Source organism: Neophocaena asiaeorientalis, unplaced genomic scaffold, assembly GCF_003031525.2.
Source record: "Neophocaena asiaeorientalis asiaeorientalis breed wild unplaced genomic scaffold, Neophocaena_asiaeorientalis_V1.1 scaffold119, whole genome shotgun sequence".
Taxonomy (NCBI): Eukaryota; Metazoa; Chordata; class Mammalia; order Artiodactyla; family Phocoenidae; genus Neophocaena; species Neophocaena asiaeorientalis.
Genome location: NW_020175821.1, coordinates 1888458 through 1904215, shown reverse-complemented (window position 1 = coordinate 1904215; position 15758 = coordinate 1888458). Strand labels below are relative to the sequence as shown.

General features: G+C 48.0%; 1 protein-coding gene across 2 annotated transcripts in view; it reads right to left on the bottom strand.

Annotated features, from left to right (window-relative positions):
• Window positions 1-772: 772 nt before the first annotated feature.
• The window catches only part of VPS39 (VPS39 subunit of HOPS complex), a 44757-nt gene continuing 29771 nt past the window's right edge, over window positions 773-15758 (bottom strand). For both annotated transcript variants that reach the window (XM_024732465.1, XM_024732466.1), the window contains 14 exons: window positions 12787-12929; window positions 10515-10658; window positions 9916-10057; window positions 9169-9255; window positions 8766-8839; window positions 8341-8439; window positions 7580-7697; window positions 6955-7083; window positions 5812-5914; window positions 5547-5592; window positions 4487-4636; window positions 4187-4321; window positions 3838-3929; window positions 773-2808 (listed from right to left, as the gene is read on the bottom strand). In XM_024732465.1, the coding sequence (XP_024588233.1) occupies window positions 2733-2808; window positions 3838-3929; window positions 4187-4321; window positions 4487-4636; window positions 5547-5592; window positions 5812-5914; window positions 6955-7083; window positions 7580-7697; window positions 8341-8439; window positions 8766-8839; window positions 9169-9255; window positions 9916-10057; window positions 10515-10658; window positions 12787-12929 (1538 nt within the window). In that variant the 3' untranslated portion in view covers window positions 773-2732. The remainder of the gene's footprint in view (window positions 2809-3837; window positions 3930-4186; window positions 4322-4486; window positions 4637-5546; window positions 5593-5811; window positions 5915-6954; window positions 7084-7579; window positions 7698-8340; window positions 8440-8765; window positions 8840-9168; window positions 9256-9915; window positions 10058-10514; window positions 10659-12786; window positions 12930-15758) is intronic.

Genomic DNA, 15758 nt, shown 5'->3' with positions numbered 1-15758 from the left:
GGCAAGGTCCCAAGGGGGAGGACCTGTTTTTGCTTAATTTGGAGCATGAGGCCAAGACCTGTGCTGAGGTCTCAGAAGTGCCTAAGTTCCAGCCTCTTAGTGACCTGTATGCACAATGTGGAGGCCCATGGAGCCACAGCAGGGGATTCTGAGAGAGGGGCACGGAGCTAGCTGGGGGCAGAGCCAGGCCTGGCGTCCAGGACCCCTGACTGAGTAGAGTGCTTTCTGGGCTGTACCACAGTCTCTCCTGAAGTCATCGGACCCATGCCTCAAGAAAGTCATACCTCTTAGTCCCAGACGTTTTTTCATCCCCAGGGAAAACTCAGGATAGCCAGAGATGGCTCCGGAGAGGGACACAGAAGGACCAGATTGCCTTTTTGGAGCTGGCCAAAGTGGACCAACACTTCTCCACTTCTCAAACATCGCTAGGTCCCTTAATCCCACCAAGTCAACATCTTTCCTGCCTGTCTCAGTCATTATGAGCTGCAGGAAGAGGAAGAGGCACAAGGCCCTAATATGTGAAGCGAAGGGCAACTAGTTTGGATCAGCTAGAGTTGCAGTGTCTACTAGCACTTTGTGATGCTGGAAATGTTCTGTATCTGTGCTGTCAACATCAGCTACACGCTAGCTGTACTGGACGGCACACATCAAGACAGCAGTGTTATACTTTTTTTCTCAGTCACTAATTGGATTAGTCTTCTCGATTATTAATGTCTCATTGTTATTTTCACCAAATCCCACAGGAAAGGGGGAAAAAGAGACCCAGACAGGCTTGGTTTCGTACTTCATGATGTTTATTATGAGAGATCTTCGTCATCCTCACTACAGAGCTTTCATCTCCAGCCTTCTCCACACCTCCACGGAGGGCAGAGAGTCCAGGGAAGGAGAATGGAGTTCAGGAAAACTGGGTCGTTTATGTATTCCAGAAGGGAAGGAAACACACATTCTTCATTCTACTGCTTCAAACACGTGTGCCACACAGGTAGGGAGATACACACACCGCAGGTGGGGAAGGCAGGGTGCGCGGGGCGGGGCCAGTTTCTGCGGCTGCTCCCAGTGGAAGCTCAGTCCAAGCCGCTGCAAACAGGGCCCTGGGGAAGCACTGCATCTTAGCGGGGGCGTGGCCAGTGGGACAGGGATCTTGTGAAGCGCTGCTCGGCTGCCTCTGTGAGCGATGCTGACGGCCCTCACTCCGTCCCTTCAGACCCTCCGCAGAGAGCATGCCTAGGAGGACCCTCATCTACACCAGCAAGTCAGGCTACAGCACAGGCCCCAGATAGCATGGTGCTGGGGTTTAGGAAGGATCTCATGTCAAGGACAGGCCACTAGAACAGTGTCAGTATCGGGTGCTGGCACATACCCTCATTACTGTTAGCAACACTGGGTAACAAGACGGTGCATCTACAAAATCCCCAGGATGACAGGACGCAGGGCCGCTGTCCCTGTGTCCTCAGCCTGCAGTGCTAGGCACCCCTCCTGTGGGCTCTAGAGCCCCGTGGGAGGCAGGGTCTCCCCCGAACACAAACAAGTGCTCAGCGGATCTGGAGGGGAGTTATGTCACAAACTCCTGCTGCCAGCAGCTCGGCCGACTCTCGGCTGTCCCCGAGCACCTCACAAGCACACCCTACATCACGTCAGTGTCAGTTCCTGATCTGATCGTTCTCTGAGTGCAGCAGAGATCCACCTACCTACCATAACCCAGAGCCATCCTCCAACCCCTGCAAAACAAAGCTGGAGAACAATGGCCAGGCCAAGGTGTAAGGTAAGCAGATGACACTGGCTGGGAAGAGCACAAAGCACGCTGCTCAGAAAGCCTAAACCAACCTGCCCTGGGTGGCTGGTGGATGAACCAGGAGCAGGGGCCTCTGCGGACACCTGCCAAGCGGTCACATACCCAGGGCAGCCCACCCTTAGAGCAGCCGTCACACTCGGCCCGAGGGACCGAGAATGAGGCTCTCCTAAGCTTCCAGGCATAGTGCATACAGTCCAGGGAGGATCTATTTACAACACACCTGACAATCGAGCAATGTATTCCTAGAATCTGGGACTTCCTCTTGCTTCTCATTTTACCTTGTTTAAAATACTAGTTATTCCCGGTGTCAGGAAAATAGGAGAGAAAGTCTGGGTGGAGAAGTGGGGGGGGTGAGATAAAGGAAGAAAATAAGTAGAAAGTGAAGGAGACTGAAAAATAAAGATCCGAGTGGGGAGACTGGTGCGGGGACACAGGGTCAGTGACTATAAAGTGACCAGCATTACCTAGAGGACGGGCCATTTGGCCTTTGCAGCCAGAGGAGCTCTGGTACTCCAGGACTTCAGGCAGCCGAGCTGAGGGCTCCTGTGAAGTCCTGCATGTATCTTAATAGAAAACTTGGAATAAACAACCCCAGGGTTGCAAACACTTGAGACAGTTTCCTCATTCGGGTGATTAGAATGCAAAGACAGGATGGTGCCCTTCCCCGTCTCCTCCTGTCCAAGCAGGTATAAAATTCTCCGGAATTGCCTGCAACATAACGGTATATAAGGTGTAACTAATTGTTTTTTCTATTAAAAGTCTGGCAACGCCAGAACACAAGTCTCATTGGTTCAGAGATGTTCCACGGCACAAGGTAGCCAGTAGTGTCCAAATGCGGAGACTCCTGGTGGTGGCAGCAGCCCCCGATTCCCCAGGCCGGGGCTCTCCCAGCCTCTGGGCTAGCCGAGCTGTCCGCTGCTCAGTCTTCGGCTTGCTGGGCTCAGGTGTCAGCCGGGTTGACCTCTTTGGAGCAGAAATAGTGCACGACCACCCCATTGGGGTATCTTGCAAATGCACTGCAGGGAAGGACAATGACCTGGGAGTGAGGACTGCCTCTAAGAGAAGACCACCTCTTACTGGAAAAGGCACCTTACCGCGTGCCATTCCAGAAGCCGCCCACCCTAACCACAAAGAACAGCCTGGCATCTCTGGATTTACGTAGCCGCCATCTCTAGCAAATATCCGAACAGAGGATGAGGTCCATGCCATTTGAGCGCATGGGGCTATTTCTACTGTCATCAGTGTGCAAGCACAGGCAGATGGGGCAGTACCCCAGCCTGGCTCAGCAGCGGCTGAGAGCCGACTGCTCATCAGAACAAGTTTGGGGCTATTTTTTTTTTTTTTAATATTTGTTTATTTATTTGGTTGCACCAGGTCTTAGTTGCAGCAGGTGGGCTCCTTAGTTGTGGCATGTGAACTCTTAGTAGCAGCATGCATGTGGGCTCTAGTTCCCTGACCAGGGATCAAACCCGGACCCCCTGCACTGGGAGTGCGGAGTCTTATCCACTGCGCCACCAGGGAAGTCCCTTGGGCTAATTTTAACAAAGGACAGCGAGTCTTTCTAAAGAAAAGGATTCTTCCAGCCATAAAAGAAAAAGGACAAATCATTCCTCTTTGAAGGAAAGGGGACTGACTGGAGTATATGCCCAGCCCACAGGATTTTACTCAAGTCAAGAGGCAGCAGGTTGAAAGACCTTTTTCTTCCTTCAGAGGTGTATCCTTAAAAGATAAGGACTTCCTGCCCACATACAGCTCTCACACACCCCCTGGCTACATCACAATGTTTAGCTGCCAGAGGGGAAGGGCTTTATGGGCAAGGAGTCAAGAGCTCCATGCCATACATTTCAGGCCTTTAAATTCTCAAACCCCCTCCACACCCCCGTCAGACAACGTGGCCTGCCCTCTGGAGGCTCAAGAACTAAAAGCGGCCCGGATAATCTGCAGCTGCACTTCCCTCTTTGGTTAAGGGGCATAGGGACATTTAAGTCCATCCTGAGTGTGACCCACATCAGAGCCGACAATGCATAGCTGTGGATGAGGCTCACCTGTTCCCAATCTTCTTCTTACACACCATGCACACCTTCTCCTCTGTGATGATGCACTTCACCTGCTGGTGTAAAATCCGCTCTTCCTGGACCTGGGAGCAGAGAGATTGGGGGAAAAGTCCCAATGTCCAGCAGGCATTTAGAACAGAAGGAAGGGCCGGCGCTGTCTCACTTCCCAGCCCACAGAGACTCCCCTAATTGAAACACCTGCATTTAAAAGCCCAGTTGGTTACCGATCAGCTTGAACTAGAGTTCAAAAGCATAAAGCTCTGCCTTTATCTACAGGGAACGCGGTAACTGTCTCACACTGAAAAGTACCCGCCTGCCCTCACGTCTGAAAGGCTCATACCCTCAGGAACTCTGCATGGAGAAGGTTCTTGAGCACTTGATTGAACCGTTTCCTTTGTGCATTCTCTTCCAAGACCTTTTCCAGAAAGATGCGGATATCGTTAATCTGAGTGTTCGCTGGCAGAAGGTTGATGGCCTGGGGACGGGAAGAGAGAAGGGAATAGGGTGAGGCAGGACACGAGTGAGACTGAGGAAATGCCTGACGTCACGGAGCTCTCGAACCCCAGTCCCTCCTCTGGCCCCTCTTCTCATTCCATGCTGTCCACACGCGCCCTCCGTCTCCCCGAGAAGAACTCCTGACCTTGGTGGTATCCAGTTTGCCGTGGTGCAGCTCGAGGACCTGCAGGGCAGCTTGGAGGTTGGCTTGTGGCTCCAGCAGTTCCAGCTTGATTGGCCCCAGGCAGTGAACGCTGGGTGGGGACAGGTACATCCGGAGCAGGGACAGATACACCTGTCTCATACACAACAAGCCACGCATGTCAGGCTGGCAGCAACCCTCCCAGAACCCCCAGTGTGACCACACCTATAGGCAAGAGGGTTGGTCTATAGGAACAGCTGTCACGGAGCATTTAAAACCCATCATTTTTCACCTTTTAAAAAATTTCGTAAAGTCAGTCAACTGAAGATGTCAAAAATTAAAGACTGTGTTCTCCCTGAGAGAAAAAAAATCAAATGCCTTGTATTTGTTTTGCATTACACTGTTAACAAAACGACTCAAAGAGATCCCTCATTTCCTTTGGCTTTGAAGGCTGAGACCCTGCCACGTATTAGTAGGTGAGGATTACCCAAGATGAGATGCTGCATCTCCTACTGGTACCCGTACCACAGAGTTTCTCAGCCTCAGCACTCAATATTCTGGGCCGAATAATTCTTTGCTGGGTCTGTGCTGTGCACTGTTTAATAGCAACTCTGGCCTCCACCTCCTAGATTCCAGTAGCACCCCTACCCCCAGTCATGGCCACCAAAAACGTCTTTGTACATTGACAGATCCATGTGCAATCTAGACAGAGCACACATGTGCACCTTACCTGAACCATCAGATGTTCCTTCTCAACAGGCTGACCACATAAATTTATTACACAAGTCGGGATTCTTTCGAGAGTAAAGGGGCAGGGGTGCTACGAATAATCACATGGACGACGACAGATGTAAGCCAGAACCATCCCAAGCAAACCAGGATCATGGTCACGCTGCCTCTACCTCAACACGCACGTGCAAAACCAGTCAGCACATTGACCCATGACCTGTCTTATCTTAGCAATTCATACCAGGGTCACCTGTGGCCAAACCAGAGGGGTTAGCTATGCTAAGAGGGACAGTGCAATGCACCCGTGCTCCCTGGGGCCAGGGTCACTACTTACATCTTTGTTGCCATCTTTATTTTGGTCATAATGCTTGTGGCAGTACCTGCAAGGGAGAAAGTGGTCAGACAAGGCCACTAGAGACAGCGCATCGATGCTGCCTGCGTGAGCAGCCTAACGACAGCAAAATCGGGAGCCAGCACACGAGGTGATTCTCGCTCCTGCTGAAGGGTGGAGGGGTGGCTTTCTTAGCCTCTCACGCCTCTCATCTCTCTGGAGGGCCTCTTTTAGACCCTTGCGAGGTGGGATGACAGGGTCAACGTACTCTTCAGCCATTCTCGTATCCTTCAGGATGTGGACATAGATGAAGAGAGCTTGTTCGTGTTTCCCCATGCGTCCCAGCAGGAGAGCACGCTCTTCTAAGAGGCCTGTGCGGAAAAAGGTGCTTAAGTAACCATCATCCCCATTAGGCATGCCCAAGGCCAGGGGCTAAGCTATTAGAGGAGTGGATATTGGGGAAATATAAAAGGGGAAAAATATTTTTATTACTTGGGATTTTTTCAAGGAGAAAATTACTAAAATTTTTAAAAGGGAAGAGGGGAGGGAGCTATTTTAGGAGGTACTTTATCCCATCTTTTTTGTGATTGCTTATAAATGGGGCAACAACTCTTGATGATCAGCCAAGTGCATAATAAGCACCTACAATGTACCAGGCACTTCAGCTAGGTAAACAGACACCTGGTCTCTGCTCTCATGGAGCTTACACATCAGACAGGCGTGTGTCTTTTTTCAGACATACGTCTGTCTGATGTATAATTAGACATTACGCCAGATTATAAAAACTGCTAACCAATGAATTGGCCAAGAATATGTACTGAAGCAAGAAACAGCTTTCAACCTGGCCATCAGTTAGCATGTGGTGGGGCATCCCTAGTGGCACAGTGGTTAAGAATCCGCTTGCCAATGCAGAGGACACGGGTTCAAGCCCCGGTCCGGGAAGATCCCACATGCCGCGGAGCGACTAAGCCCATGTGCCACAGCTACTGAGCCTGCGCTCGAGGCCCCACGAGCCACAACTACTGAGCCCACGTGCCACAACTACTGAAGCCCACGCGCCTAGAGCCCGTGCTCCGCAACAAGAGAAGCCACCGCAATGAGAAGCCTGCGCACCGCAACGAAGAGTAGCCCCCGCTCGCCGCAACTAGAGAAAGCCCGTGTGCAGCGATGAAGCCTCAACGCAGCCAAAAATAAATAAATAAATAAAAATTAGCATGTGATTCATACCCAAAAGAGACTCCTCTCAAACAAAAGTGAGCCTTCAGAGGGGACAGAACAGGAGCACAGGCCTGAAACATGTGGTTTTTCCCAGGCCCAAACTTTTGGAGGGCTGGGGAACTGGTAAAAGGGAAAGATCCGTTTTTGCATTACCTTCTGCTAAAGTGGCTCTGGACCTAAGCCAGACACTCACCATCAAAAGGAAAATCACAGATGAGCCGGCCTGGGTCATAGTAGCTAGAAATTTCCAAGAACTTAAGGAGCTTCCGTCGGTATTCTCCCAGATCTCCTTCTTCCTCACCAGCAGGGACTGGAGCTTTGCCTTTAAGGAAAACCACGCTCAGCATGAAAGGATGCTGTCAGGCAGCAATGTGGGGTCATTAAGAAAGACGAGAGGGATGGGATTCAATAATCAGAAAGGGCCTCCATGGTGGTTTCCAGTTGGCCTTCTCTTAGCTTATGGTCTCTACATGGCCCCAAAACATCAGCTTGAGGAAAGAAGAAAAAAAACCAAGCTGCGTAGAGAAGCACTCTGCTACAGAAACCTTTCTCTTATCAGCACAGGCGTCACTCTGCGGACAGATGTGCTCCTTCCCCACCACCAGGGGTGACGCCGAGGGGAGCTAAGAGGTGCCCAGATCCTGGCACCAGCCCCTGAGTCTCACCTGCGGGGTCACTTAGCTGCCCTGGCTCCTCTGAGGCACTTCCTGCCCACCTGGGCCTGCAGAGAAGGTCTTCTTCCCTAAACCACCCATGACACCCTCAGGTCCAGCTCTCCTCTAAGGCCTGGGGCCACCCCGCTTTCTAAGAACTGGTACCTGCAGGGAAGGACAGGAGATACTCCTTCATCAGACCTTGCACCTTCTCACAGTACAGCTGGATCAGGCAGTTGTGGAACCGAGAGCCCGTCTCCTCCCAAACGTGGATGACGTGTTCCTGAGGCAAGATACAGGTCTGCCTGGTACCCTCTGTGCTGTGACCCAGCCCATTGCCCAGGCTCCCTCACATTTTTAAGGCCCAAGAGGTCCCATCCAGATTGTCCCCTAATTAGGCCACAAATATTACCAAAGGATAGCTCTTCTAAAACCACTGGGCAATTTCACAGTACAACCCAGCAGTATCAGGAATTATTGTCTTGATTTCCAATCAAAGCTCCTTTATAAACTCTGTCTCATAATCCTCCAAATCAGCCCATGTAATTAAGGTTGAGTATTTGCATTCTGGTACTTAGGACTGACTTGCTGTCCTTCGGTCACAGTTGAGTCTGGCTGTACAAATGTGGCTTTGAAATGTTTTTCTCCAGCATCCTTCTCTTTTATCCCTCTGTACGTCATCTTTAGAAGGTAGCATCTTTAAATCTTTAGAAGGTAGCATCAAAAAGTGCCATCTCCAGCTTGGTCTACTGGGATCTCTGTCTTCAGAAGATATTACATTCCTTACATTCCTTCCAATTCCTTCCTTACATTCCTTCCAATCCCCAAGGGACACAAACCCTAATCTGAACTGGCTAATCACTGACTCATGCAGTCCTGGATCCTGGGTTTGAAGCCTTTTAGTTCAGATCAAAAAAATACCTTACCAGATATGGAATTGCCAGACCCTTAAAATTCTCCACTAAGAAGCCAAGCACTCGGTCTCGCGGCAGAGACTCCACCTCTGGGAGGTCCTCAGTAAATATCTGTTGGAACAAAACCCGAGTTCTAGCAGCAGAACCATCTGATGGCAATTCTTCCAAATGCACATGCACACAAGCGTAGGGTCAAGGGGACAGACACTGTATGGGAAGGGCATCCGTGGCCAGTTACTATGGGACAGACTAGGTCGCAGGTCTCCTGGCATCTGCACCAGGCTCTTTCCACTCCACTCGTTGCTGTTCCATGTTTCCCAGTCTTTGAAACACCAAAGAACTGCATGAATCCTTCCTCCCCCTCCATCCACTGCCATCTGAAGTAGAATCAGGACCAACCGTGGTGCCAGATAAATCCAAGGGGCTCCGTGACCTACCTTCAGCCCATCCTCTGGAAAGTCTCTCAGCACCCACACTGAGTAGGAGAAAATCAAATGCAGGTTTTCTGTGCCTATAGGGAAAAGTCAGCAGATGAAGCCCACCCACTCTGCCCATAGGACCGGGAAGGCAGATGCCCAGGTCGCCCAGGATTTATCTTCCGGAGGAGATAGCTCTGTCCAAGCACCAGTCACTCAGGGCTGCTTGGGCCTACCGAGCTGGCTACACACCAAGGAGCTGTCATGGTTCCATCACCAGGGGGACGTTCACCCCAGTCAGAGGAACCCAGTTAGGTGAACATGAGGGAGGGAGGGGGAATGACCAGTCGGAATCAGAAAGGGAGAGAGGTCAGGTCCACTTGCACCGTCCTCTCCCTGCGCCCCTTCCACAAGCTGGACTTACCCAGATGTTGCAGGTATTGCACTGTCCTCTCATGGCCTTTCAGAGGGGAATTCGCTTTCTTGGACTGGTCCACCAGCACCTGCAGAGCTGGCCACGAAGCCCAAGAATAAGGTCATGAACCCCTTCCAGAAGGTGTATCTCCTTGGAAAGTCATCACACTGTAAGCAGTTTTTGGCAGGAAAGAGGTCTTTGCAGGAGGCCCCTTTGTCTTGTCACTAACCTTAAACTGGGCACCTACATGCTCTGCTTATCTGTAGCCCTAGCACACCTTTCAAATCTTGTGATCACACAATACTTTGCTTAACTCCTTGGTTCTTTCCATAGATCAAAGAAGTAGAAATGAAGAATAAGTAATTAAAAGAGGGCCAAATCTTCTCCCTAGCTTCCCCTTCAGTAATCTTGTGAACAAACTGTGTGAACAAGATAGCATCTAAAGAAAAATCACGAGAAGGCAACAGGCCTGCACACAGTGGGGGACGGCCCCTATCTCAATGATTAACTGAGATTACTTCCCTTTTTCCCTTTGTCGAGCAGAATCTCCAGAGGGGGTTTTTGGGGCACACTGAGTCCACCATCTCCCCAGACTGCCAGCACTCTCAGTAAAAGCAACTTTCCTTTCTTACCAGCATTTGTCTCTCTCTCGTGTATTGATTTTTGAGCGGGGAGCAGCCGGACCTGATTCGGTAACAACACCTCAGTCAAAATACAAGAGATTCTCCCAACCAAAGAAACCTCTCCTCCACTCACCTTTCTCATGGAGCCCCTTCTTCTCATACAGGATGATCAGTTCGCTGTACTTGTGAGCCTTCTTCAGCACGTGCTCGCTCTCTTCGATGTGGCAGTGGTTGTTCTCCAGGCGCAGCAAGGGGGCCACCAGGGCCACGTTCGTCTGCAGAGGAGGCAGGATTTCAGCAGAAGCTGCTTCCTGGGGAGCCCGCCCCTTCCCCAGCCCCGGCCTGCTTCAGGCTGAAACACCAGGGGTGTGACAAGCAAGAGAGAGCAAACAACCCTTTGCCAGGACTACAGGTAGTACCTTGTAAAGCATTTATGCTCTTTCAAACAACATGTTTCAAGGTTTTCTTGGGAGAGGGAGGGTAAAGAAAGGGGAAATTTTCTTTGGGGAAATACTGTCCCTGTTCACCTCGTAGCACTAACCCCCATCTTAGCAGAGAAGACCAGCCCACTGTAAGATTCTGGGTCAACATCTCGCCATATCCCCTCAATTCCAAGAAGCTCACAGACGTCAGACCAAGAGTAGCTGGTTCCTGTCATCAAAGGCTTCACTCTTACCAGGGGCAGGGACCCAGAGTAGGGAGCTGTGGGGACCCAAGTGCTGGAGGACTCACATGGAGGTAGCACTTGAGCAGGGTGGTGTCAATGATTTGCAGCAGCTTCTTCTTGGATTTGATGGTAGGAGTGCCTTCCATGAGCGGGGAGGTGCTAGACTGGTGATCAGAGTCATTCAGCTTCTTGACCAATTGGCTTCGTTTCTGCCAAGGCCAAAAATGCGGGGTCAAGGCCAGGACTAAATCTTTCTTTATCACCCGAGCTACTAGGCAATTCCAAATACGTCTAAATCAGCTCACACCTACCCACCCTGATCCCACATGAGCATTCAATTTTTATCAGGGATCAAAATAGATGACCACCAAATCACCAGACACAAAGACAATGACCTACTGAGTATTTACTACAGACCAGGCACTATGCCAAGCACTTTATATATTATCCTATTGTAAACCTGAAACAAATGCAGGTAATATTAGCCCCATTTTATAAGTGAAGAACCTAAGGCACAGATATTAGATACCTCCTAAGTGGCAGAGGCAGATTTCAAATTAGGGTCTGATTCCAAAGCCCCTGTTCTTTTCTTTTTTTAAATCAACTTTATTGAGGTATAAGTTATATACAATAAAATGTACCCCTTAAAAGTATACTATCAGGGGCTTCCCTGGTGGCGCAGTGATTGAGAGTCCGCCTGCCGATGCAGGGGACACGGGTTCGTGCCCTGGTCCGGGAAGATCCCACATGCCGCAGAGTGGCTGGGCCCATGAGCCATGGCTGCGGAGCCGGTGCGTCCGGAGCCTGTGCTCCGCAACGGGAGAGGCCACAACAGTGAGAGGCCCACATACCGCAAAAAAAAAAAAAAAAAAAAAAGTATACTATCATATGCGTTTTGACAGATATATACATGCATGTAACCACCATCCCAATCAAAAAACGAAACATTTCTGTTACCCCTGAAAGTTCCCTTGTGCTCTTCCCAAAGAATCTCACCCACCCTCTACCCCCACTGATCTGATTTCTATCACTAGAGATTACTTTTCCCCTGTTCTCGAACTTTATATAAACAGAATCATCCAGTTTGTACTATTTTGTGTCTGACACGCCCATGGTCTTATTTGTTCTACCAACTCTGTGGCACAATGCTCATGTCAGTTACCTCCACATATTCCAAGCTCAGTGGAGAAGGCCAGGGAAAAATGTATGCTTGAAGTCCCCTAAAGCTAAGATGTTGAAAATAGAGGGTCTTCTGTGATGCCATACGCTTGGGAGACTTTCTGTCCCGGGAACCTTTTTTCACTTGGCTCATGGGGTGTGCAGTATGCAGACAGGGGCAAGTTTGTGTGCTGTCAGCCACCCCTGGAACCCAATGTCAAGGAAGTGCCAAAGCAATGGATGCCTGACTGGACCTGTGGGACACCCACTGACCCAGAAGCAGGTGATGGGAAGCTGGCTTACAATTTTCCTAGCAATACTTCTCATGCCCATCCAGAGGACCTCTTACAAAGGTCAGCAGAACACTTCTGGGAAAAAATTTAGTAAGTTCTCTGACTCTGAGTGGGTGAACAGGAAATAAATAATAACCTTCTGCACAGAAATGTAGGGTTCAGAGGCTTCAATGGAGACATTAGTTTTAGTGCTGACATGAAAATTTCACTTATCTGCCATAACAGTAAATTGAAAATAATTTAAGTCTAAATACTCCCCGTAAAAAAAACATGTTATAGAAGAATATTTAATGACAGGGAAGGACTTTCCTAATATGTGACTAAATGTTTTAAAAGTAAGCTATAAAACAATATACAGCTTGATATCCATTTGTAATAAGTAAACTAATATGTAAATAAACAAAAATTATTCACAGGTACAAATAAAAGTCTGGAAGGACAACACTAAAATGTTAGTTAATTTTCTCTGGGTGGTAGAGCTATAGGTGATTTTTATTTTTGTTTTATACTTTTCTGTGTTTTCCAAGTTTGCTGCATAGAGCAGGTATTTTTTCCAAAAGTATATATGTTCCCAAAAAGTTTGTTTTAAAAAATGTATTCTTTTCTATCAACTAAACTTTTCTGTTTTTATTTCCTATAATAGCTTAGTGTGAATTTACCATGAACTGAATGTGTTTCCTGGTATCAGGATTTAGCAAAAAAGAGCTCAATACTATTGTTAAGCAGGGAGATGAAGCAGAAAAAAATGTCCACCCCCGCCAGACTTCAATAGTGTTCATTTATGGAACACCTGTGGCATTATAGAAGGCCCCCAGTTCCCTGCCATAGAGAAGCAGGTACTGGAACTTCCAGGTAAGCTCTTCCATATACTTCTGTATATACCTACCTGTGTCAGGTAGTCAATCAGAGCTAAGTGAGCCTTCTCCAACTCAGCCCCAGAGAGCACAGGCAGTGGGTTAGGATACTGTAGCTGCTTCCTGTAGTCTGTGGGTAGCAGGTCTGGGTACAGGCCCATCACATGTGTAGGATCTACATGGAAGGTAAACATGATTCCCCAGAAAGGAACACAGCAATTTAAGGATAAACTAAAACAAGACTAGTTCTACAGCAACATAAGTTCCAGACTGACTTTTTAAAACGAATGACTCTTGGGGCTTCCCTGATGGCGCAGTGGTTAAGAATCCACCTGCCAATGCAGGGGACATGGGTTTGAGCCCTGGTCTGGGAAGATCCCACATGCCGAGGAGCAACTAAGCCCATGCGCCACAACTACTGAGCCTGCATTCTACAGCCCGCGAGCCAGAACTACTGAAGCCCGTGTGCCTAGAGCCCGTGCTCCACAACAAGAGAAGTCACCGCAATGAGAAGCCCGCGCACCGCAACGAAGAGTAGCCCCTGCTTACCGCAACTACAGAAAGCCGGCGCACAGCAACGAAGACCCAACACATCCAAAAAAAAAAAGAATGGCTACTACCAAAAAGACAAGAAATAATAAGTGTTGGTAAGAACGTGGAGAAAAGGGAACCCTTATGCACTGTTGGTGGAAATGTAAATTGGTGCACCTACTAGGGAAAACAGTATGGAGGTTCTTCAAAAATTTAAAAATAGAACTACCATACAATCTAACAATTCCACTTCTGGGTATTTATCCAAAGAAAATAAAAACACTAATTCAAAAAAATATATGCACGCTAATGTTCACTGCAACATTATTTTTGCCAAGACATGGAAGCAACCTAAGTGTCCATCGATACGTGAATGGGTAAAGAGGATGTGGCATATATATATACGCACACAATGGAATATTAGTCATAAAAAGGAATGAAATTTGCCATTTGCAACAACACGGATGGACCTAGAGGGTATTATACTATGTGTGATAGATTTTTTAATCTGAATTGGCTCATGTGCAGCTGGTAAGTGGGAGAATGGTGTAGGTATGAGGCAAAAGTTGTTTTGGTTGGTATGCAATTTTTCCCAGCTTGTTAATGCTTTGAAGTGACCAGGGGCAAGCTTTCTTACAATTAATGAGAAACCTTAACTTATACAGGAAGATCTAAAGAAAAGAGCTGAAAATCCTATAAATTAGTGCAAGTAATGGCTGATTAGTAGCTTCAAAAACCACTATACTTTCTACTAAGTTAAGCCATCTGGGGAAGATGAGAGTAAAAATGAAGCAAAGATGTTTCCTTGCCTCAAAAAAAAAAAAAAAAAAAAGATGTTTCCTCTGCATTAATTGTTTTGGAGGTCTCATAAAGAAGTCTGCACCCAGGATCAGATTTTTTACTTTGATGAAACTAGTTTCTATCAGAAGCAAATGTTCTCAAAGATCTTATCTCAAAAGAGAAAGCACAGCCCCAGAGTTTAAGATAGCAAAGGACTATCATGCTGGGTACCAAAAACAGTGGGAATTTCATTTTAGTAGGATAGCTATTTTTAGCTATCCAGTTCCAGTTACAAAGCTGCCTAGGATATGAGTGGTCTGCTCCAATGTTATTTGCCCCTTAAGTCCTGTTATTTTTCATATTTGTTATAGAACATAAGGTTCTGCAGGACCACATTCAAGGCATTATAGCAAAAATGCCTGTACCTCGATACATATAAAAAAGGGCACCCTAGGTGCCACACGAATATTCTGGCCATTGTAAGGGATCTAGCCTCCCAAATAAAGGGACATTCTATTAATATATCAGTCTCATGTGTCAGGGTCAATCTGTCACTAGGGGTCTGATGATCTCTGAATATACTAAGAAATCTACTATAGGACCTAAGGACCAGTCCTTAGATTGAAGTCAGTCAATGGAGATGCTGCCCCAAAGGCCCCAAAGGCCCAGTCAATAGCCAGCTGTCCCCAGACCACATCACCACCAGCACATACCTCCTGCTGCTGGTAAGGGTCCACTTGTGCCTTATCTTCCCTACTAGACTGCTCTTTGAAAGCAGAATTCCTGTCTGATTACTGTTGCCTGGGGCCCAGCAGAATGCACTGCACTCTCTTAAGAGTTCAGTATATATTTGTGGAGTGAACAAGTTAAAAAGTAGTAGCTTCATTAGGATTGATTTTAAAGTTCAAGTATTGTTGGTACACGGAAAAAGGGTCAAGTTTTTACAGCAGTTCTAGCTTATTATTCCAGTGTCTTCCCAAAGAGCTGGTGGCGTACTGAAAACAAATGCCCCAACTGAGTTCATTCAGAGGAAGGATGGTAAATATTTATCAATTTCAGGGTACCCAGCTTCCATCCTTCTTCTTAAGAGCAAACTATTTCATTTTGGTGGGCTCCTTCTTCCAGACCATGTGTCGTCTTGGTGGGAGAACAGTTCAGGCAACTATCTTTGCCTTTAGAAGCAGCGTGTAGCCACAACCTCCTTTCCCACCCCTAGAACAGTCAGAAGGAGTGACACCATGACCTAATCCTGGCCAATCAGATCCCTTTGAACTTGAGAAAGTGATTCAAGGATGACAAGCAGTATGGCACACATCAACATATATCCAGTCCTACACGCTTCTTTTATGTAATGCTGATACTCCTCCATCATGAGGTGGGGTCTGTGTTCCCTTGCCTTGAACTTGGAAAGCCCTGTAAATCAATAGAATACAGGAGAAGTGACCATCGTAAAAGGCACTGAGGCTTCCACCTAGGCCTCCTGGATCACTCACTCCAGGAAAAGCTAGTCACTCTGCATGAGGACACTCAAGCAACCCTATGGAGATACCCACCTGGACAAGAACTGAGGTCCCCAGCCCATAACCAGCCAACATGTGAACTATGAGAGTGAGCCACCTTGGAAGCAGATCCTCTAGCCTAGTCAAGACTTCAGACAAAGGTAGCCCAGCCAGTACACAACTGCAACCACATG